A 23342-nucleotide genomic window follows, 5' to 3' on the forward strand; every position below is an offset into this window, starting at 1 on the left:
TGATAAAGTCTTCATCAGAGAAACTTGCTGTAATTTTTTTTCATAGTAATGATTACTATGTATTTCCCTCCAACCTCTCTCCTCTCTCGTTTATCCTAGTCTCTCTCATATTTTTTACCTTGTCAACTCTCAAAAATATTTTGCTTTTGACTTTTACTACCCCCAATCTCCCTTCCCTTCTATCATTCCTTCCCTTTTTCTTATCCCTATGACCTTCTACTTTCCTGTACAGTAAGCTAGATTTCTGTACCAGCTAAGTAAGACTGAAGTGCTTCTCCTCAATTCTCCCATCTTTCCCTCCACTGTAAAAACATTTTTTATGTCACATAATTTGCCTCTTATTATCTCTCCCTTTCCTCTTTTGCTGGTGCATCTTTCCTTATCAACCTTTGTTTTTATTTTTAAAATATCATTCCATCATAGCCATCTCACACCTTGTGCCTTCTGACTACCCTAATAATGACAACGTTCTTAGAAGATACAAGTATAATGTTCTCATGTAGGAATGTAAACAGTTTAATTTTATTGAATACCTTTGGCTTTGTCTTTTCTGCTCACCTTTTAATGCATTTTTTGAGTCTTGCATCTGAAAGTCAATTTTTCCATTCTGTCCTGGTCTTTTACCACAAATGTCTTCCATTTAACTGTCCTTTTTTTTTCTTTGAAGGATTTTACTTAGTTTTGGTGGGTAAGAGATTTTTAGTTGTAATTCTAGAACTGCTGCACTCTAGAATATCATGTTCCAAGTTCTCCAATCCTTTAATTTAGAATATGCTAAATCTTGTATTATCCTGACTGTTACTCCATGATATTTGAATTAGTTCTTTCTTTCTGCTTGCAATAGTTTCTCTTTGACCTGGTAGCTCTAGAATTTGGATAAAATATTCCAAGGGGTTGTTGCTGTTTGCTCATTTTTGCCTTCTTTTTCTTGACTTTTATCTTTATGTTAAAATTGGGCCCTGCAACTGGAGTGAGGTCACTGTCTCAAGCTTTTTTTTTTTTTTTTCAGAACTAGTTCTGGTGGTAGGTAAGTTTTAAATTCTCTCCAAATATTATGATCTAAGAAGAGCTGTGATCACTGCTTTTCTGGTGTGTACTATAGCCTGTGAATGACCATAATCACATTTTTCCACCCCAGAACTGTGATCAGGGTCTCTGTTCCCACATAGTTTCACATTTTAGTTTGTGAGTGATCTTGCCCTAGGACTCAGAACCATGTATTGGGCAATGCAACAAAGTCTTGACCCAGTGCCAGCAAAAGATCCTCTGTAATCTTCTCCTGACCAGTTGTCAAACACTATTACATCTGTGGACTGAGCGCTCTAGAACAGCTATTATTGATTCGGTTTCTTCCAAGTCCCGCTGCTGGTTTTCCCAGGTTCATCCTGTACTAGACTGTGTTCTACTCTTATCCTAGTGAGACAGACCTTTCCTGCCAACCTGGGCTGGAAAATTGTTTCACCCCATTTTTTTGTGGTCCTGCTGCTCCATAATTCATTATTATAAAATTGCTTTTAGAGGAATTTGGGATAGCTCATTGTGTCATATCCCTGCTTTTACTCCACTATTTTGTTCCCACTTTCCACTATATGGCTTTTAACTCTAAAATTCTCAATGCTTTGTTCAAGTCCATATTTTTTCTTTTATTCATTTTTGTTAGATTTGTTCAATTCTGATAGAGCAAAATGAAAGCCCCCACAATTATTATGCTATTATATATGTCTTTTTGCAATTGTGTTAACTTTTTATTTGTGAATTAAAATGCTATGGCATTTTATGCATATATTTATTTAGTATTGATATTGATTTGTCTCTGATTCCTTAAAGACTAATTTTTTTATTGTTATTGATAAATACTGCCTATTATTTATCATCTCTTTTAATGTTTTCTGAATTTTATTTTGTTTCATGTGCTTTACCCTTATTTATTCTTCATATTTTGCTATATCTCTCATGAAATTAAAGCTTCTAGAGAACTAGGGTTGGGGTCTCTTTTATAATCCATTTCTTTTATTGCCTTTGTAGATTAGGTGTCATTATCAGTCATTCTCTTATGATTCATATTTAGAGGCATCAATTTAAGTAGAAATTAACTTATCTCTCAAATAAATCTTACTTCTTGACCTTACTATGCTCTCTCCACTGGCACCAATCTATGTGCTGACTCTAAAAGTTGAATCTTTCTTTTGAGGAGGGATGTTATCAATGGAATCATAACTCTCTCAGAGAAAGTGATCCTCCAGTGCACAAACTGCATTCCATACTTAATACACCATGAAGTCTCCATTGTCAATCATGATATGCAATTCCTCTCCGATGGGAATGTTCTTCATATGAATCTGATTCTCCCTCATTTAAGTCCTACCGCCTCATTACCTACTCTCTGCTACCAATCTGATTCTCTTAGACTCTCAGCTTTTATTGAGAAACTACTGTTTGCTGTCCCTTTTTGGTTCACCCATGGGCTAGGTGCATCACTAGTTCTTTTTTACCTCCAGTTCTTCATATATCTTTATCCTTTGTTTTCCTTTTTTTCCTCAGAGATCTTTGTTTGCTCCTTCATTAAATCTGTGTGTTGATCTTTTGATGTTTTTCTTAAAATAATAGTCCATAAAAGAAATTATTACCTTTCTTTTCCTGATAATTATAATTATTTACATTTATTATGCTTCTATATGAGGTATCTAAGGTGGTCACAACTTTTTAAAATGTCTCTCTGTAATTGAATATTCCTCTTTTTTATTGGCTCAGTTTTGCAAGATAGATAATTAACTTGAACTCTTTAATTGTTCTTTTAAAAGTTAAATAATTAATATTACAAATATTTGTCATCTTTGTCCCGAAGTACTGTCCCCATCTAATTAAATAATTTTTAAAATGAACAATAAAACTCTTAAACAAATATTCATAGTTTTGCAAAACAAATTCCCATATTTTCCAAAAACGTATATCTCCTTTTGCATTTGAAATCCATCATTTCTCTGGGAGGAAGCAGGTAGCAGTTTCTTTTCTTTGATATATGTTTTTCTAGATAAATGGTTTTTCTTTGCCTTAGTTAGGATTCAAAAGTTTCTCTTTTTTTCCTGAGGCAATTGAGGTTAAGTGATTTGTCCAAGGTCACACAGCTGGGCCTCAATTTTTTTTTTTTAATAATGTTGTCATTGTTATTTTATCTCTGTTCATTTCACTTTGAATCATTTCATAAAGGTCTTCCATATTTATTATTTTGTCTTGCATAACAGTATTGAGTACATTTCTATGCCATAATTTACTTAGCCATTGTCTAGTAGGTGGATAACCCACTCAATTTCCAGTTTTAGGCTACTAAAAAAAAGTTACTATAGATAACTTTGCACATATAAGTTCTTCTCCACTTTCTTTGTTTTCTTTGGGATATAGACCTAGAAGTAATATAACTAAAACAAAGAGTATGCACAGTTTAGTAACATTGTGAGCATACTTACAAATTGATTTCCAGAATAGGTAGATCAATTCAGAATTCCACAACACTGCACTTCTATTCCTATTTTTTAAAAGACTCTCCCCAACATTTTAAATATTTCTTGTTTATCATCTTTCCCCATCTGATGAATATAAGATAGAATCCAAAATCAGAGGTCTTTTAATTGGCATTTCTCTAATTATTACTGATCTGGAGCATTTTTTTATTTGGTTGTTGATAGTTTGGATTTCTTCCTTTAAAAGGAAGAAATTCCTATTCATATGTTTTGACTATTATTTATCCTTAGCATTTCCAAAGATATTATTCCATTCCCCTTTTGGATTTCTGACTACAAAATAACACATGGTTAATTTTTGGGAAGGTGAACCACATAGTTAAGAACACACACACACACACACATATGAAATATAAACAGATTGTTCTCATTAAGTTCCTTATGATTTTCTCACTCATGTCTATCTTTTTATACTTCTCGAATATTTTTTTGAATGCCAAATTTTCTATTCTATCCTTTTCATCAGGAATGCTTTGAAAGTCTTCTAATTCATTAAATATTCAATGAGACCCAGAGAAAGTCACTTAACCTTTGTTTGTCTTGGTGAATTAGAGAAGAAAATGGCAAAGCACTCCATCAAAAAAAAAAAAAAAGCCCAAGGACAGTATGATCCATAGTATTGTGAAGAGTATGACACAACCAACCTACTAAACAACAATAGCAACAACAATCTGGATCACACAAGATTTAGCAGCTTCAATGTTAAAGGAGCAGAAGGCTTGGAATATGATATGGGTCTCATATCTAATAAGTTGTCCAATATGAGATTTGAACTCAGGTCTTTTGACTCCAGGCCTAGCACTCTATTAGCCACGATAGTTTAGTGGAAAGAGTATTTGACAAAAATGCTCATTGTACTCCCCCCATCTTGGTTCTATCTTTATTTTTCTTTTGAGCCATCCTGAAATTTTTCTCATTGTTCCATGCTCTCTGAGGAGTCCATAGGAATTTGTCAACAGACTTTTGATCCACTCTACCCAAATCCTGCTGCTTAGAATATAATTGCTTACACTGATCAACATATTCAGGTAGTTTAGACAACTCTGCTTTCTCTGAATCTACCCAACTCAAAGTTTGTGATTTCTAGGTCTATACTTCTTCATATCCCCTCTTGGAAACTCATCAGATATTTTAATACTATCTTTAATTCAGTATGAAGCATTGCTTTACATAATGTCTCTAGGGGAGAATGCAATTTACTCCATAATTTTAAAAGCTTTATCCAGTTATCCTGGGATCCATATCATAGAACATATCCTAAAGCCTTTGACATAATTCCACATTGCCCAGAAGTGAGTAACTGTACAACTGAAAGTTCAAATACATAAAATTCTCCTGTTATAGAACTAATAGTAATACAACTGCTCCAGATTTTTTCTTCTTTTTCCAGCTGACCTCTTCTTTTCTAGTTTTTAATGAAAAACATAAAGGGAGAGCAGCTGAGCAGATAGTGTGACAAAATCTTGGAGTATGACCTGGGAAACCACTGCTAAATCACTTTCATGATTTATGTTTTTTATAAAATAATCCATGAGTAAATTTAATGTAAAATTGTATTGGAAAATTCCATATTATACTTTGCTTTAAATTTTATATCCCATATTTGAGGCATTCTTTAATCCAGTTGTTTGTAGTTCATTCTGTGATACCAGTAACTGAGACTGGGCTGAATCTTGTAAAGGTAATATTTAGTATGGCTTTATTCTTCTCAGAACAAAACACTGTCAGCATATCATGAAAGATCAAAACCATAACAGTTTTTTCTCATATGTTCTATCAATGATGGAGGCTAGGTCAGCTAGATTACAAAGTTTCTTTTCTCTAGCTTTCCATTTTTGGCTATCCATAGGCATTTTTATCTGCTAGGAGTCACATTCTAGGCTAAGATCATCTCTTGCTTCACTGTGGAGTCCATAACTCTGGAATAAACCAAAGTTAGCTGTACTTTGGAGATGACTACCAACTAGAGGTTGAACTCCATCCTGTTTTGGCCTGTTTTGTCAAAAGCCATGGACTTTGAGAAAGACAGTGAGGAGCCAAGGTGAAATGTAAAATGCCTAACTAGTAATTCTTCAAATTATTTCATATTTAAATAGTTTTTAGAGATCACTTTCCCACTAAAGTAAAATAATAGTACTTCCACTTGTTTAGCTTAAGTTTTTCTGTCAATATGTGCTTTTTAAAAATTTAAAAATTTGCATTTTTAAAATATTTTCTATTTATAGAAATATTTAAGCAAAAGTAGATACAAATCCTATTTCAAATAATCTTAATATTTTTGAATTTTTTATTTGACCTTGTTACATTTCAATATATCATCACTTTATAATGTGGATGGCAAAGAACTAATATTAATCATAAAAGTATTAACTCTGTATATTTTTTGTTCATATTAGTATTATCTTCAATCTGTGACTTCTTTGAAATAATCTTCTGTTACCCCTGGTTCATTTTGTGAAGTATAACTTAGATAAAATTAGAGCATATAGTTCATAATTCACTATACAATACATTGCAATACACAGAATGTTAACAAATGACTAGGGGTGACACAGTTAATCTCTCTTTGTCATAGAATTTCTACTCTTCCCTCAGGATTTCTGAAGTATAATATATGACAGATGGCCAGTGAGGGTACCTATGTCAATCCAAATATTAAATATTAATTAATTAATATTAAATATAAGTAAAGGAGCACTTAGGCTCTTAAAACTGAACCCACATATACAAAGTTCAGCCTTGGGAGAGACTGGCCCCTAAAAAGATGGTAGTGATGATGGTGGGTATCAGACTCTTCTTGGATTATTTGATTCTCTAAACTACATTGGGGGTGGGCCAGTTGGGACAAAATGAATCACTCATAAGAATAATTAACTATATAAATTAGTCCTAACCCACCAAGGATATTCAAAAAGAATACAATGGCTTTTGCACATTCAGCCCAACTTCATTTCTATATGAAAATAAGTCTAGTTAACTGGACAAGTAGAGTGTGGGTGAGATTTTTTAATGTCCTTGGATCACCAGGAAATTGCATCAAAGGAAGCAGGAACCAATCAGATCTTAGATTGGTGCAAAACTGCACCATTTCCCCTCCACATTATAAGAATCATAATAGTAATGTGTCATTTTATATAATGATATAATATTTTAAAAGAATTTCATCTCATTTGATCCACAAAAAGTCCTGAAAGGTATCTTTAAACTTGTAAGATAAACTGCAGTTTTAAGATTTAATAACTTCACATACAAAAATGATTAACATCTTAATATCCAGGTACATCTTGCCAAATTACGAAAAATAGAAGGAATAGGAACAAATAGTAACTCATTATCTGTTACCCTTTTGTGAATTATTCAATTACTTGATTGAATTAGAAGAAGCAGTACTATTGGTTAGATAGAAATCAGTCTCACCACAGATGGCCTTAAAAAGCTGAGCTCACTAGCATTGAAGTAGTTCAAGTAGGAGAGAGTGGCTGAGGATGAAGTTGACTCCTGAAAAGATTTTGCTTGAAAGGAATAATAAGGAAAGGAAAGAGAGAAATATTTTTCTTCCCCCTACTATCTGTCACTTTTAAGCAGAATTTACTGCTTAGTACAAGATATATATATCCAGAAGAAAACAAAGTCTCTGGAGTGAGTGAAGAAGCATTTATTATGTTCCTGCAGAAAGCAGGCAAGTCCTTATAGTGGAAGAGCACTGGTACAGAAACGAGAGATGCTTTTTAAACCAAATCCCTACCATGTCCCATTAACCAAACCCAGTTTCCTCCCAGTCATTCCTGATTGGTTAATATTCTGCTAACCTTTGATGCCTTCATACCCTCCCAGATATATATATATATATATATACATATACATATATATATATATATATACATACACACATCCCATGTTCAAAGATGACGGAAAACTCTTCCTGTGGGGTATGTTGATTAATATATAATTAGTCTATTAAGCATGCTCATTCCACATTTGTCTTTTGCCAGGTCATTGGCCCTGACTAATTTGAGCTAGATAGAGGTCTATGGTTAAACTGTGGTTGAAAAGGATACATAGTGTGGGGGGGAGGGATGGGGGGGCTCACAGTGGATAGCGCACCAACCCTGAAGTCAGGAGGACCTGAGTTCAAATCTGATCTCAGACACTTAAAACGTCCTAGCTGTGTGACCCTGGGCAAGTCATTTAACCCCAATTGCCTCAGAAAGAAAGAAAGAAAGAAAGAAAGAAAGAAAGAAGAAGAAAAGGATACATGGACCCATTTCTGATTAGTTGAATTTATCTGTTAAGCAACTTGTTCATTTCTTTCAGAATTCTAGCTCTCTGTGGAAAACAAACTGTTTTATTACCCCATCCTGGTGTCCATTTATCATAAAATGAAAGATCATGGAGTTCTGTAGTATCAGAAGTATGAGTTGCCATGGACCTGTTGTGATCCCTTTATTACTCTCAATAACAATGTGACTTTGAGAGGGTCATATATCTCTCAGCTTCAATTTTCTTTTTTTATTATTATTTTCTTTTTTTATTTTATTATAGCTTTTTATTGACAAAACATATGCATAGATAATTTTTCAACACTGACTCTTGCAAAAACTTCTGTTCCAAATTTTCCCTTCCTTCCCTCCACCCCCTCCCCTAGATTACTTGTAGTCCAATACATGTTAAGTGTGTTAAAATGTATGTTACATCCAATATATGTATACACATTTATACAATTATCTTGATGCACAAGAAAAATCAGATCTAGAAAGAAAAAAAACCTGAGAAGGAAAACAAAAATGCAAGCAAACAATAACAGAAAGAGTGGAAATGCTGTGTTGTGGTCCACGCTCATTTCCCATAGTTCTCTCTCTAAATATAGATGGCTCTTTTCATTACTGAACAATTGCAACTGGTTTGAATCATCTCATTGTTGAAGAGAGCCATGTCCATCAGAATTGATCATCGTATATTCTTCTAGTTGCCATGTATAATGATCTCCTGGTTCTGCTCATTTTACTTAGCATCAGTTCATGTAACTCTCTAGGCCTTTCTGAAATCATCCTGCTGGTTGTTTCTTACAGAACAATAATATTCCATAACATTCATATACCACAATCTATTCAGCCATTCTCCAATGATGGGCATCTACTCATTTTCCAGTTTCTTGCCACTACAAAGAGGGCTGCCATAAACGTTTTTGCACATACAGGCTCCTTTCCCTTCTTTAAGATCTCTTTGGGATACAAGCCCAGTAGTAACACTGCTGGATCAAAGGGTGTGCACAGTTTGATAACTTTTTGAGCATAGTTCCAAATTGCTCTCCAGAATGGTTAGATCTGTTCACAGTTCCACCAATAATATATCAGTGTCCCAGTTTTCCCACATCCCCTCCAACATTTGTCATCTTTTCCTGTCATCTTTAGCTTCAATTTTCATATCTGTAAAATATGGATAATAATAGCATGTATCTCAAAGGGTCATTGTTAGGATCAAATTACATAGCATGTTTGCAAACTCGGAAGGTACTATATAAATGTTCATTGTTATTATTATTATATTATTATTATAGTTATATGTATGCCTCCCTACTATTGTACTCTAAATTTGTACCAATTTTCTACAAGAGACGCTGCATATTTGTGGAAGAGTATAGAGAAAATATATTATAGTTACACTTCTTACAATGAAATATTAGTACTATGGCATTGACTATCGTAGGGAAGCTCACTACCAAGTATAGACTGTGAACTACAAAGTATAGACTGACTGTATATCCTAGAATCTCAGAGAAGCAGTCACCTTCTGATAAAAACAACTTGTAATTATGAGTCCAAGTTTGGAGAGAACTATAGTACTTTATGGTACAATGCATCTGCATGTTACAATATAGACAAATCTAGGCATTTTTCCTCCATTTAACCTTTCTGAATGTATTATTTCAAATAGTTGAAGATCTCATGAAATAGGCATTGTAAGGTTCTGGGTCTTCATATAATCAGAACACTGTCATCTGCAAATAACAATGTCTACAGAAGCTCAACTTTAATAGGGAATTATTTTATTTAGCTTGTATGAAAGATGTTCTCCATGAAAAGTGACAAATACTTGTGCAAACATGATTCTCCCTGTTTTTTATGTCATTATTGACATTGCTTAAATTTTTTTTTGCACAAATCTAATAAGGCTAAGATTAGTGAGGGAACAATTAATTGGGAAAAATCATTGTATTAAGTTTTTCTGCTAAAGGTCTAATTTCCATGATATATAAGAAATTGATTCAAATTTTAAGAAAGTCATTCCCCAAATGATAAATAGTTCAAGAATATGAATAGACAGTTCAAAGGAGAAGAAACCTTGGGTAATTTTAGCTTTATGAAAATGATGTTCCAAATTTCTAATAATTGAGAAAGACAAATTTAAACAGTTCTGATATTTCATCTTACCATAAGATTGTCAAAACTGGCAAAAAATGGAAAAAAGGTAAATGTTGGAAGAGCATGTTGATATACATCTGTGAATGAGTAAAACCATTCTAGAAAACAATTTGAAAGTATACATAGTTACTAAACAGCTCTTTGCCTTTAAGCCATTTATATCACTGCTAGGTCTACCGCCAAAATAAATATAAAATATTGGAAAAGTTCCTATCTGTACAAAAATATTTAAAGAAGCTCTTTTTGTAGTGGTAAAGAAAGTGGAATTTAAGGGAATGCCCATCAATTGAAGAATGGCTGAATAAATTGTAGCATAAGAATGTGATAGACTATTATATTACTTTAAGAAATGAAAAAGTAGATGATTTTAAAAAGACATAAAAGATTTATATGAACTGATATGTGAAGTCAGCAGAACTGAAGGACAATTTATAATGTAATGACAAATTATAAAAATGAATAATTTTGAAGACTTTTATAAATTAGTTAAAAACAAAATGAACATAACCAGGAAATAGTTCATATAATAACAACATTGGAAAAAAGAAACAACTTTGAAAACTGTAAGAACTATGCTCAATACAGTAAAATCATTCAAGATTTCAGAGAATGGATAATGCTATGCATTACAGTGAGATGATGGGCTTAGAATGAAGAATGAGATTGAGAAATTCAAATTAATTCTACTTTGTAATTGATTCAATATTGTGTTGATTTCATATTGATTCTGTATGTGCTTAAATCCTCTTTCTATGTTCTTTAGTTAAGTTCAGGAATTTAGCTTTCCCCTCTGAGCTAGTTTAAAGGTGAATCTGACCATAAGTCACTATAATTAAAAGGAAAGAACTGTCATCTTCTATGCCATTAGTCCCCAAACTAGTTCTAAGAATTGTCTCAGAATTGTCCTTACACCATTAAGGAAAGCTGTTATCTCCCTAATAAATCTTCTGGGTGTCAGGGATTCTGCAAATTCTGATGCAGTAGCAAAGATTTTAGGATGCAAGATGGATCCCATAAATCAATCAGCATTCCTGCTATCACTAGCCCCACGTGGGTACTAGCCTGCTTTCTTTAGAAAATTGAATCATAATCTTCCTATCTCTATGATGATGTCTGGCTTATCACCAATCATGTTTTCCCTGGTCCTGTTCTTTATTCTGTATTTTAAAAGGAGCCTGCTTCTACACATTTTTATCTCTAATATAGCTGAGGTGGCCATCGACTCTCTATTAATAAATTCTTGCTTTATTAATGAAGTGACAGTGTTCAGAATTTTGTCTCAGCTACTTTTATTAATTTCTGTCATGAGTAGACACATTATACCATATTATATCATATTTAGTACATATTTGTATATAGCTAAGAGAATTTATTTTGATTATAAATATTTGATTAAAGACATTTTGTTTTTCTCTTCTTTTCTCTTTTCCCAATGTGTTGGGAGGGAAAGAAATAGATTTTATTCATTTTTATAAATTCAGGATGGTGCTATAGATGTGAAATGTTGCAAAAATTTTCAGTTGAAATTACCATAGTATAATTTTTACTTAATTTCTTTAATTTGTGACAACAAACCTCTAAATGTTAAAATAAAACACATCAATAAAACTTTTTTTAAAGCAAGGGAAAAAAAGAATACATATTTTTAAGTTTCATTCATTTAATATTTTTCTCCAGTTGCATGTAAAAAATTAATATTTTTTAAAAAAATGTTTGAGTTCAGATTCTCTCCTTCGATGGTGTGTAAAACTTTCCATAATAGTCATGTTGTGAAAAGGACACATAGACAAAAAATATCCTCAAGAAAAATAAAAAAGTAAAAGAAAGCTCCCCCTAAAGACCAAGGACTTTGATTTATCTTGACTCTGGCTGATCCTGAGGCTCTTCAGGGACTAGCCCATACTTTATATTTGGTGCCCAATTTTGGGGAAGAAATGAAGGAGGTAGGCAAGCTGCCACATGGCTTGCCAAGGGTGTATCTTGGATTCTGGAGTCCGGAGTCACCAGCCTTTCTCCTCCTCATCCTGCTGCCAAGTGACTCTAGCTCCTCTTCCTCCACCCTCCAAAACTTGCCTATGATTATCTCACCACCAAACATTCAGCAAGCACCAATGGTGAGGAGAGCCGTCATATCGCCATCTCATTTAAAAATGTATATCCAGCCATTATCTCAATCAAATAGATAATTAGCCTTACATTCTGGGTTGTCTGATTCAAGCATACCTTTTTGGAGTTTCAGCCCTCTACAACTTGATATCCATGCAAATTACTCTCTGAAAAATTTCACAGTTTTTGAAAAAAAAATCTGTTGTGCTGATTTTAATGTAAAATTTAGATGGCTAGTCCGTTCATTAAGTTTATCAGTGCATATATTTGGATCAGACAATAAATTGGATATAGATTTGAAAAAGAGGAAGAGAAAAGCTTCAATTGTTTTTTTTTAGAAAATTGTATAGTATGTTAACAATCCCTAATTACTCTCTATTACAAAGACCTAATCTTTTAATAGAGATGTTTCCACAAATATATCATATTCAAAAAATGATGGATTGGAAAAATGAAGTGGGCCCATCATTTAATGATAATGAAGGACTGATTAAATCCTTGGTAGAAGTTGTGTGGAATAGCATAAATCAGAATCTGGGAGAATAGGAATTCATCTTTTTGTATGTTCACCAATGATGGGACTAGCCTCATAACTGAATGGCATAGTAGATAGAGCTCCAGACTTTGAGTCAGGAAGGCCTGAGTTCTGTGAACTCAGATACTTATTAACTGTGTGATCCTGAGAAAGTATATAACATTTAGAGTTGTCTTCCTCATCACAAAATTATGACCTGGATAGCATGGAGTATTATTGTATCCATTTTGCAGATGAAGAACTGAGATCCCAGGTTAAGAGATTTGTCCATGGTCAAAGAGCTTAGTTAAGTGAAAGATAAGATTGGAACCCAGATCTAATTCCAAATATGTTTTTCAGTAAGTCAGCCACATCTCATTTAATAAAAATAACTAAAAGAAAAATAAAGGAGATTTATATTATTCCCTAAGATTTTTTATAAACTGAAAGAATCCTGATATATAAACCCTTAACCCCACCTCCTGCTCTTTATAAAATTCCATTCTACTCGTCTTGTATATATATTCACATTCTATATAAGATTGCTGAAACAGATACTCAGAGCTCATTGACTGATTGATAAAGAATTCAGTTCAGCCTGTGCACTGTGCATAATAAAATGGTAGTTTCCTATCTCTGCATTTTTTAATGGTAATTGGCAGCAGTACCTAATCAGAGGATTCTCAGGCTATTTTATCACATTGTATGATAGTCCTGGAAGGGCTTCTTTGGGATCTTATGAAATAGATTGAACTTTTTTTTTTTTTTTTTTTACAGAAAGTCATTCCTCTGAAATATTAGAAACTTAACTGAATTCATACATTTTATTCTTCTGACTAGTGAAATATGAAATACTGTATTGCCATATGACTTCATAGGTATAATTTGACCTAACCTGATGCTGTTTTCTTTATGAAAAATTATCTTACTATGAAAAAGAATGCAAACCTTTCTAGATAAAAATATGAAACATAAATCCAGAAACTCAATTTTCAACCTTGTTATACCTGTGGTTTTATATATATCCTTTGGTGAGTCATTTAATCTTCTTATTACTTCTTCATCTATGGAATAAAGATAATACTTAATATAGCTAACTTAATTAGGATTAACAAAGTAATGTTTGTTAAGATATTTATGTCCTCTGACATGTAATGAGGACAAATCACAAAAAGATACTGAGTTTTTTCCTTTAATATTTTTGTTTTGCAGAAATGGCAGTGTTTTAGTCATATTTGACCTTTTCTTTGCCAAATGGGTGTCAGATGAAAGTGCTAAGAATGAGCTGATTCAAGGAATTGAAGCAAATAACCAATTGATGCCTTTCCACATTGATTTGAATAGCATCTATATTACAGGTACCTTGAATATCATTTGCTTCATGATATATGACTCTAAGTCCTGAGCCTACTTTTATACTATTTTTTTTGTGATTTCATCAACTTCTGCTGATTCAATGATCATAGGCAGATGATTCTTAAGTCTATTCATCCAACTCTAGCTTTCCTAAATTCCAGTCTTCCTATTGGACAATACAAACTCAATATGTCAAAAATTGAATCTATTATCTTTCTCCCCAAACTCACTCTTTTTGTGACCTCCTTCTTACCATTAAGGATAGCTGTTATAGTGGATAGAATGTTGGACTCAAAGCCAGAAAGATCCAAGTTCAAGTTCTTCTTTTATCACTAACAGTGTGATTCTGGGCAAGAACTTAACTTCTCCGCCTCAGCTTTCTCATCTGTAAAGTAGAGATTATTAGTATTCACTTAACAGGATTGTTGTGAGGATCAAATGATATAACATATTCAGAAAGCCTTATAAAGTATTACATACATACAGCCTTAAAGTGTTACATAATTGCTGGCTATTATCGTCTCCTTATTATCAATATTTATCATATGTACCCATTCTTGTTCCATTCATCCTCTAGAACCTTTCTATCTCAGGTTACCTTCCTTCTGTGCAGACATATGCCCATATATGCATAGACACATACAAAAACATGTATGTAAACTTATTTTTCCAGAACATACATGAACATATTATTAGTATATGTAGACGTGTGTGTATATCCTTTGCTTTTGTATCCCTAGTGTCTCACACATATGATGCTTAAATTTTTCTTAACACTAAATCTATGTGAAGATGTTTATACCTAAGGCTAATTCTGGGTCAAAAATAGAAGGCTAATGATATTTATTACTATTATTTGACTTTTTGCTACATTAGATAATGTCTTAGGATATATCTAATAATTCATGGATGAATTGGGATTTTTGTTTTAGGAAGTTGTTTTCATAGTGACAAATTCTTCATATATTTCCAGAAATGGAACAGTAGAAGGAAGATAGAACAACTTGTTAGTGCTATGTTGGAAAATTTTATATTCATTTCACTTTTTTTTCTTAATAAAAATGTTATCCTGAAAAGAAAATAGGAAGCCAAACTGAAAGTAAAGAGATTTTTAGCATGCTAAGGCTTCTGTTCTTGATAGCAAATTCAAATTTCTGGGGAGCATATTTAGCTTTCACACCTGCTTTGAGTTCACAGCCAATCCACAGCATTCTGTGATATCTTTGGATATCAAGGTAAAGCACTTCACAGTAGAGGGAAGAGTAGAGAAAGAAGAGAGTCAGTCAAGGAAGAATATTTAGAATGCAAGCTGCAGTATTTATTATTAGAATAGGAAAACATTCTCTGGTACCAGGCAGGAGACAAGGAATGGAGACCAAATACTTTTACAATTGTGAAAGAAGTCCTTTTAGATAAAACTGAAAGGTCTCTTATCTAAGGACAGCAAGTAATTTTTTACAATAGTGGGTAAACTTCAACATCCTTGCATAAAAATTGAGGTCTTTTTAGGCCACAAGGTAGCTAGGGAATTTTTATATTGTTGGCCCATCAAGATGCAGTGAAATGATTGTGGTTCCTATTTTTTCCCACACATCTGCAAAATGAAAGTACTCTTGGGACAAACACATCTATTCCAGCTCCTCAGGCTGTTGCTAGTTCATTACCTTACTAATGTTCTCACCAGGTTCTAAAGCTATTTAGTGAATGTGAATATAAAACATCCCCAAAAGTACTCAAAATGCAAAAATTCGGATTGATGATCTGTGATGCAATCCATGGGTCCTTCCAGGGCCATATGCCTATGTGGAGCACTTCCCCGGGCTTCCTAGAACTGATGAATTGAGTTCCCAGATTCTCTGAGAAGGAGGAAGATTTTTCAGAATTGCTGAATAAATTGGCACTCTCAGATCTGATGAAACTTTCAGGAGAGTCATTGTTTATGAGAATTACTACACAAATGCTTTTTGTAATATATCACTTGGATTTTATGTCAAAGTGAATTGCTAATTAATTTATGGAATTATGAAATGGGAGAAACATGCCTGATTCTTTGGGTACTTTCCAGGAAACATTAGAGACAAAGGGAAATAAGATTTCAAGCACAATTTAATAAGGTCCAGGAGGTGGAGGGGCAAATAAGCACAGAAAGTACAGTGACAAGAGGCAAAAGAAAAAAAAAAGATGGGGAAGATACAGAGGCAGATAACAAGGAGAAAGGGATAGCATAGTGGAAGGAAGTAGATAGCATGAGGAATGGGAATAGGAAGGCGGGAAATTAGAGAGGATAACTAATGAAAACATGGATTCAAGTTACGAATGTTTGATAGTATTCATCCAAATGGTGGTGCAAGAGAGCTGGGGGAATAGAGAGAGGGGAGATCACATTTTTATATGGTTTTAGTGGGGAACTTTTATTCATGCAACCTTTGGAGTTAATTCATTAAGATATGGAAATTGTTTCAAAGCTATCAGTAAAACTTTAAAGTTAACTTGTCTAAATCATCTCAAAATTATCAACACCATTTGTTCTGTTCTTGCTGCAAATATCTAGAGCTTATTTGAGATTTAGAACCAAAAGAACCTGACAGCAAGGACTAGATGGCTTCCCCTGATTTAGTATATGTTTCCAGGATTTGATTTTTGATTAATAAATTATGCAGTAAATTATCTCTTTTGATCTTTTAGGCAATCTGTATATCATGTCTATGTTCCCCTTTGCAATCTGATTTCCTGCTATTGTTACTTTATACTTGCTACTTGCAAATATATGGGGGATGAGAATAAGATGCAATTTTCACACAAAGTAAGAGCCAATGAAGATTGACAACGGAAATATTTGTCATCCTAAAGTATGTTAAAAAAAAACTTCTATGTAAAAATAAATCAAATTTAAATGATTCTATGCAACTCAAAATAGCTTAAAAAAAAGATCTTTTAAATCAAAGTAGACTTCATGATTAGGGAGGAAACAGTTTAAAAGATCATGGCAATCATAAAAAATTAACAAAATAGATCATCCTAAGAAATCTCAATAAAACTCATAGAAAAACAGTTTTCAGATAATTTAAACTATTTTTAAAAATTACTGTAATAAACTGTAAGCATGAGGTTCTTGAGTAAGAAGGTTGAAGATTGATCAAGATCATCAAGAAAGAGAGTAAAAAGTATTTAGCTAGTTGTAAAACTTACAGGGTTTTTTTAGGCTTCATTACAATTTTTGTAAAAGAGGTCCACAGATTAATTTTGCCTTTATTTTATTTGAGTATTTTTTATCACAAACTTTCTTACACAGTCAGTGCTGAGCCCAAAGCAAAAAAACAAAACAAAACAAACATTTAAAAACTGTAGAAAGAATGAATGTTCCTATACCATATCATTTCCTATACCATATCATTTGTATTCTTTTTTTAAAATTTAGAAAATTTAAAATTTATCCAGAGTAAATTCATGGGCAATATGATCTTCATCTTAGACATATTTCTCTACAAAATGATGATTGCTTTTAATTGCCAAATCATATAGCCTTTTGTCATTCTCTTTCCTTCTTGATCTTTATGTAGTATTTAACAGTGTTGACCATTCCTAGGTTCACACAGGAAGTAATTGGGTAATGTGGAGGACAATGTTGAATCTGAAGTCTAGAAGACCTGAGTTTGAAATTTGCCTCAAATACAACATTATGTGACTCTGAGCATATCCCTTAACCTCCTGTAACTTCCATTTTCTCCATTATAAAATTGGAAAATAAAATAATCTGTTTCAGTGTTACTAATAGATTCCAATAAGGAATTATATTCAAGGTGTTCTGAAAGGCTTAAGGCAGTTTTAAGCTACTAAAGATATGAAAGCTCAAAACTTCAAACTGTACTAAAAGTTTTGGAATACCATGTTTAAAATACTTTGCAAATCTTCAAGTTCTAGACAAATATTAGCTCTTCTTATTGATCACCATCTTCTCTTGCTCTCTTCTCTCTGAGCTTTTTAATGACACTACTCTTACTTGATTCTATTCCTTCTCAGTCTCCTTAAGTGGATTATTATACATATCACAATTTCTACCTGTGAAGTTATCCCAAAGTTCTGTTCTGGACCCTCTCTTGGGTGCATTTAATTATAATCTCTAGGAGATAAAGATGCAACACTATATATATTTTCTCCTGAGATCCAGTACTCTGTCTCCAAGGGCCTATTGGACATTTTGAACTGATTATTTCAGGCATCTCAAATGCCACATACCCAAAGCAGATCTCATTATCTGTTCCTCTATACATATTTCTCTTCCAATCTTCCCTATTTCTTTTGAAAACACCACTAGCTTTCAGGTTAGCTTCACTGACAAACTTTAATTTCATCCTTGGCTCATAACTCTTATTTATTCCATATATACAATAAGCTGCCAAGTCCTTTCCATGTCAGTCCCGCGTTCTATCTCATGTCTGTACTCTTTTTTCCACCCTAGTTTTAACCTCTTAATAGGACTATTGAATTTCCCTTCTCTAATTCATTTTTTACACACAAAGTAAAATCACTGCCAAAGGGAGAAGATCCAACCATATTATTCCCCTAACCCTGCATGTTTCCCTTAATTTCTAAGATTGAATATCTCTAAAGATCTCTTCACAATATGTCACTTTTTCCATGACTGAGATTAATCAGACATTTGTTTTTTTTTTTATTATCCTTGTCTTATAGATGAGAAAACTAAAGCTAAAGGACCATAGTTGATATGCTCACTGTCAACTCAGATATTAATTGTGTGAGGTTGGATTTGAACTCAGAACTTCCTGACTCCAGATCCTGTGGCCACTGTATTATCTAGTGCTTTAGTCTTTTGTATGGCATTTCAAAAAATCCTCAAATTAATATAGTGCTTCTGACTATATTAATGACATAATATTGGCTGAAGAGAATGATATGGCACATGTCCTAGAGGGGATGGTAACTCATAGAAAAGACAAAGGGAAGAGACCAGTCTAAGAAAATTCACAATCTATTCTTCTCAATTAAAATTTTGAGGAAATAAAATGTATGGGGAGAACTTATATTATTCTAGAAATAGCCTACAATAAACTACTGATATTCATTGCCTCATAATCTCAACCACTCCTAGGTTCACACAGGAAGTAATCTCCTTTTGAGCTAACTAAGAGATGGGGTTTTGACAAAAATCGGGGAAAGGATAGATTATAGAGTAATATTAATTATCCAGGAATATGGCTTGATGCTAAAATTCCTCAATGTCCTCTATTTATAGAGTCACTTACAAATCCATCTCTTTGGAATGGGACCTTGAACAGGTTTCATATATATGTGTGTATATGTATGTTTTGTGTATGTGTGTGTATAAAGTTGGCTGTCCAAAAGTATTAAGGATTATATTTTTGGAAGTCTCTATTCAAAAAAGATCAGAGCGTTTAGTAGGCACAAAAGGGTGACCAGTTTAATGAACCATTAGTTTTTTGGATCCATAGGCTCCAAAGTGCTAGTATTTTGAAAAGTAGTTGCTGCCCTATTTTACAGGGCGCCCTTGCTGCTACTGAAAAGATGACAAAAAATTATATCATCACTTCATTCAGAGTTTCCCATTATGTATGACAGGTTCACATGTAATGAGAAACTCTAAATAAAGGGTGATGGTAGAAGATGGATAGGGTTCATTGTGATTCATCTTGCACCAGCCAACATGTAGTGAGAAACTGTGAATGAAAGATGATAGGTAGGGCACAAAAGGCATCCATTGCTAAATGGAAAAGTATATTTAAGATCTTACTTTTTGGGATATTAGTGATTTGGGGGGGAACAGGATGTGACTGCTAGTCTCAGTTCCAATGCTTTACTTCCTCTGCTAATTCATTCAGTAACCTATAAGGACTTGGCTCTTGATGAACATCATTGGTTCATTGGTATATCACTTCCAAAAACACATAAACGACTGAACCTCAATGGCCATTAATTCAGTAACCTGGAATACCTTAAGTGTTAATGGTTCTGGCAAGTTCACCCAATGGGCCAAGTTGAGCTCTGTATAGCTAATGTAAAAGAAAAACAGGAATAGGATATTTAAGATTTTTTAAAATTTATATTGATTCCTGAGTGATGGCTGCATGATTGAGTAAAAGGTCTGAGGTCTGTAGAGAAGAATAAATAATGACTCTATTCTTTAAGGTTAAGAAGAATAAGGAAATCTTTTTATATTATTATTATAGATTTTTATTTACAAGATATATGCATGGGTAATTTTCCAGCATTGACAATTGCAAAACCTTTTGTTCCAAATTTTCCCCTCCTTCCTCCCACCCCAGATGGCAGATAGACCAATACATGTTAAATATATTAACGAATATGTTAAATACAATATATGTATACATGTCCATACAGTTATTTTGCTGCACAAGAAGAATCAGACTTTGAAATAATGTAAAATTAACCTGTGAAGTAAATAAAAAATGCAAGTGGACAAAAACAGAGGGGTTGGAAATGCTATGTAGTGGTTCACACTCATTTCCCAGGGTTCTTTTGCTGGGTGTAGCTGGTTCTATTCATCATTGAACAGATGAAACTGATTTGGTTCATCTCATTGTTGAAGAGAGGCACGTCCATCGGAATTGATCATCATATAAGATTGTTGTTGAAGTATATAATGATCTTCTGGTCCTGCTCATTTCACTCAGCATCAGTTCCTATAAGTCTCTCCAGGCCTTTATAAAATCATCCTGCTGGTCATTTCTTATAGAACAATAATATTCCATAACATTCATATACCACAATTTATTCAGCCTCCTCCAACTGATGGGCATCCATTCAGTTTCCAGTTTCTAGCCACTACAAACAGGGCTGCCACAAACATTTTTGCACATGTGGGTCCCTTTCCCTTCTTTAAAATCTCTTTGGGATATAAGCCCAGTAGTAACACTACTGGATCAAAGGGTATGCACAGTTTGATAACTTTTTGAGCATAGTTCCAAATTTCTCTCCAGAATGATTGGATCAGTTCACAATTCCACCAACCCAATGTATCAGTGTCCCAGTTTCCCCACATCCTCTTCAACATTCAGCATTATCTTTTCCTGTCATCCTAGCCAATCTGAGAAATGTGTAGTAGTATCTCAGAGTTGTCTTACTTTGCATTTTTCTGATTAAAAATGACTTGGAGCATCTTTTCATATGGCTAGAAATAGTTTCAATTTCTTCCTCTGAAAATTGTCTGTTCATATCTTTTGACCTTTTATCAATTGGAGAATGGTTTGATTTCTTATAAATTAGAGTCAATTCTCTAAATATTTTGGAAATGAGGCCTTTGTCAGAACCTTTGACTGTAAAAAATGTTTCCCAGTTTGTTGTTTCCCTTCTAATCTTGTCTGCATTACTTTTATTTGTATAAAAGCTTTTCAATTTGATATAATCAAAATTTTCTCTTTTGTGATCAATAATAATCTCTAGTTCTTCTTTGGTCACAAATTTCTTCCTCCTCCACAGGTCTGAGAGATAAACTATCCTATGTTCTCCTAATTTATTTATAATCTCATTCTTTATGCCTAGATCATGAACCCATTTTGACCTTATCTTGGTGTACGGTGTTAAGTGTGGTCAATGTCTAGTTTCTGCCATACTAATATCCAAGTTTCCCAGCAATTTTTGTCAAACAGTGAATTCCCAAAAGCTGGGGGCTTCAGGGAGTGAAGGAATCTTGCTGATACTCCCCTCTCCCCATACAGATTGTATGTCATGTTATTTTCCATAAGATATATCATGCACTCTCTGCTGACCTGAATCAGGTTAATGCCTTCACTAGAAGGGCAAAAATTGGGAATTACCGCCATCACTATTCTGAACATGGACATGGGTAACGGAGTAGCATGATGAATGCTATGTTTCAGAAAATGTGAAACTGTATAATTTCCAACTAAAAACTATGTAACTATTTCTGTTAAATTATATTCCTCATGTCAGTTAAAACATCTACCTTTGCTACCTTTGATTCCACAAGTCAATTTGCTCTTGAATGGCAAATTGATTATAATGGCCTACTTTACCAATCTTACAGAAAGTGTTCTGACTTTATTACAGTTGACGCTTATTTAGAATGTGGTCTTGCATTGCTAGTAATGTATTACCATGACAATCACCATGACAGTCAAAGGTTTTCCCTTCTCCTATGCCATCCTCAAGCAGCAGGTATTGTTTGACACTGAAATGGACTTTTAAAATACCTTTATTGTAATACCTCTGTTGATTTGTGTTGGATATTCCATCTCCCAGAAACTATCCCTATAATAAGTCAGCATGATCCTAAGAAGAATGATGGCTATCTATTTTATAATTTTTTTGATCTGACCTCTAAAAAGACAGAAATGATTAATACATATTTCACTTAAGAACAGTCCCAGTTGATTCTCTCTAATCTATTGTATCCCCAATGTGAAAATGACTAGATTTTGAGGTCTCTTTCTCCTCAAAAGGTTCTATATATAGCCACTTGTATTTAATGATCTCTCAGATGTGGCAACGATCTTGACAAGCATCCTTTGAATTTGTATATATTGTCAATCAATTGTCAGCATAGCATTTGATTTGTCCTCAACTTTAATTTTATTATATTGGTTGTAAAAATTATACAAGTTTATTTTGATATTCTATTTTTCATTAACATAATCATAATCTTTTTCATTGATTAACTGGAGTCTGTACTCCAATTCATTATCTCTTTTTTCCTCTAGCAATTATTCATTTCTTGATATAATAAATCCCTTCCTTTGCTCTAAATAAAGAAAAGATAAATTAGTGTTTTTATATTATAATTAACAGTCAGTAACAAACAGAAATCAATAATTATTTACAATAATTTGTCTATAAGAAAGTTCACTAAGATAGTCACTTGAATCTCTCATTATAATACCAGTTGACTTTTCTTCCCTTGTGAAAACTCTTTTTTTTTTTTCCATTCAGCCTTTTTTTTGGTAATCAAGGAAGCCTCTTCTCAACAATCCTTTTGTAAGATAATGTTGAAAACAGTTTTCTAAGGAAATAATAGTATCTAACATATATAAATTACTTTAAAATTTCAAAAATTTTTTATATTATTTAACTCTCAAAAAGGCCTTGTAAGGTAGATGCCATATTATCCCCCTTGTACAGAAATAAAGAGTGAGGCATAAAAAGCTTAAGTGACTTGCTCAGGGTCACACAGTAGCATTTGCTCATGCCTTCCTGATTCCAGAACCACCATTCTATCCACTTTCCTACCTAATTGCCCAAAATACTTCTCCATCTTTTTTTCTCTCTCAATGGTTACATTAGCTTCTCCTCAGCTATGACAGGAAACCATCAATTCAGCTTCCCTCAGTTAGATTGTGGCCCCTCAAGAACCATACTTTTGCCTTTCTTTATATCCCTAATACTTAGCATAGTTCTTGTCACTTTTAATAG

General features: G+C 33.3%; 1 protein-coding gene across 1 annotated transcript in view; it reads left to right on the plus strand.

The window, feature by feature from the left end:
• TMPRSS15 (transmembrane serine protease 15) overlaps positions 1-23342 on the plus strand; it is a 142367-nt gene that overhangs the window by 11464 nt on the left and 107561 nt on the right. The window contains exon 4 of the mRNA XM_051990586.1: positions 13773-13918. Coding sequence (XP_051846546.1) covers positions 13773-13918 — 146 coding nt within the window. The remainder of the gene's footprint in view (positions 1-13772; positions 13919-23342) is intronic.

This window comes from Antechinus flavipes, chromosome 3, assembly GCF_016432865.1.
Source record: "Antechinus flavipes isolate AdamAnt ecotype Samford, QLD, Australia chromosome 3, AdamAnt_v2, whole genome shotgun sequence".
Classification (NCBI taxonomy): domain Eukaryota; kingdom Metazoa; phylum Chordata; class Mammalia; order Dasyuromorphia; family Dasyuridae; genus Antechinus; species Antechinus flavipes.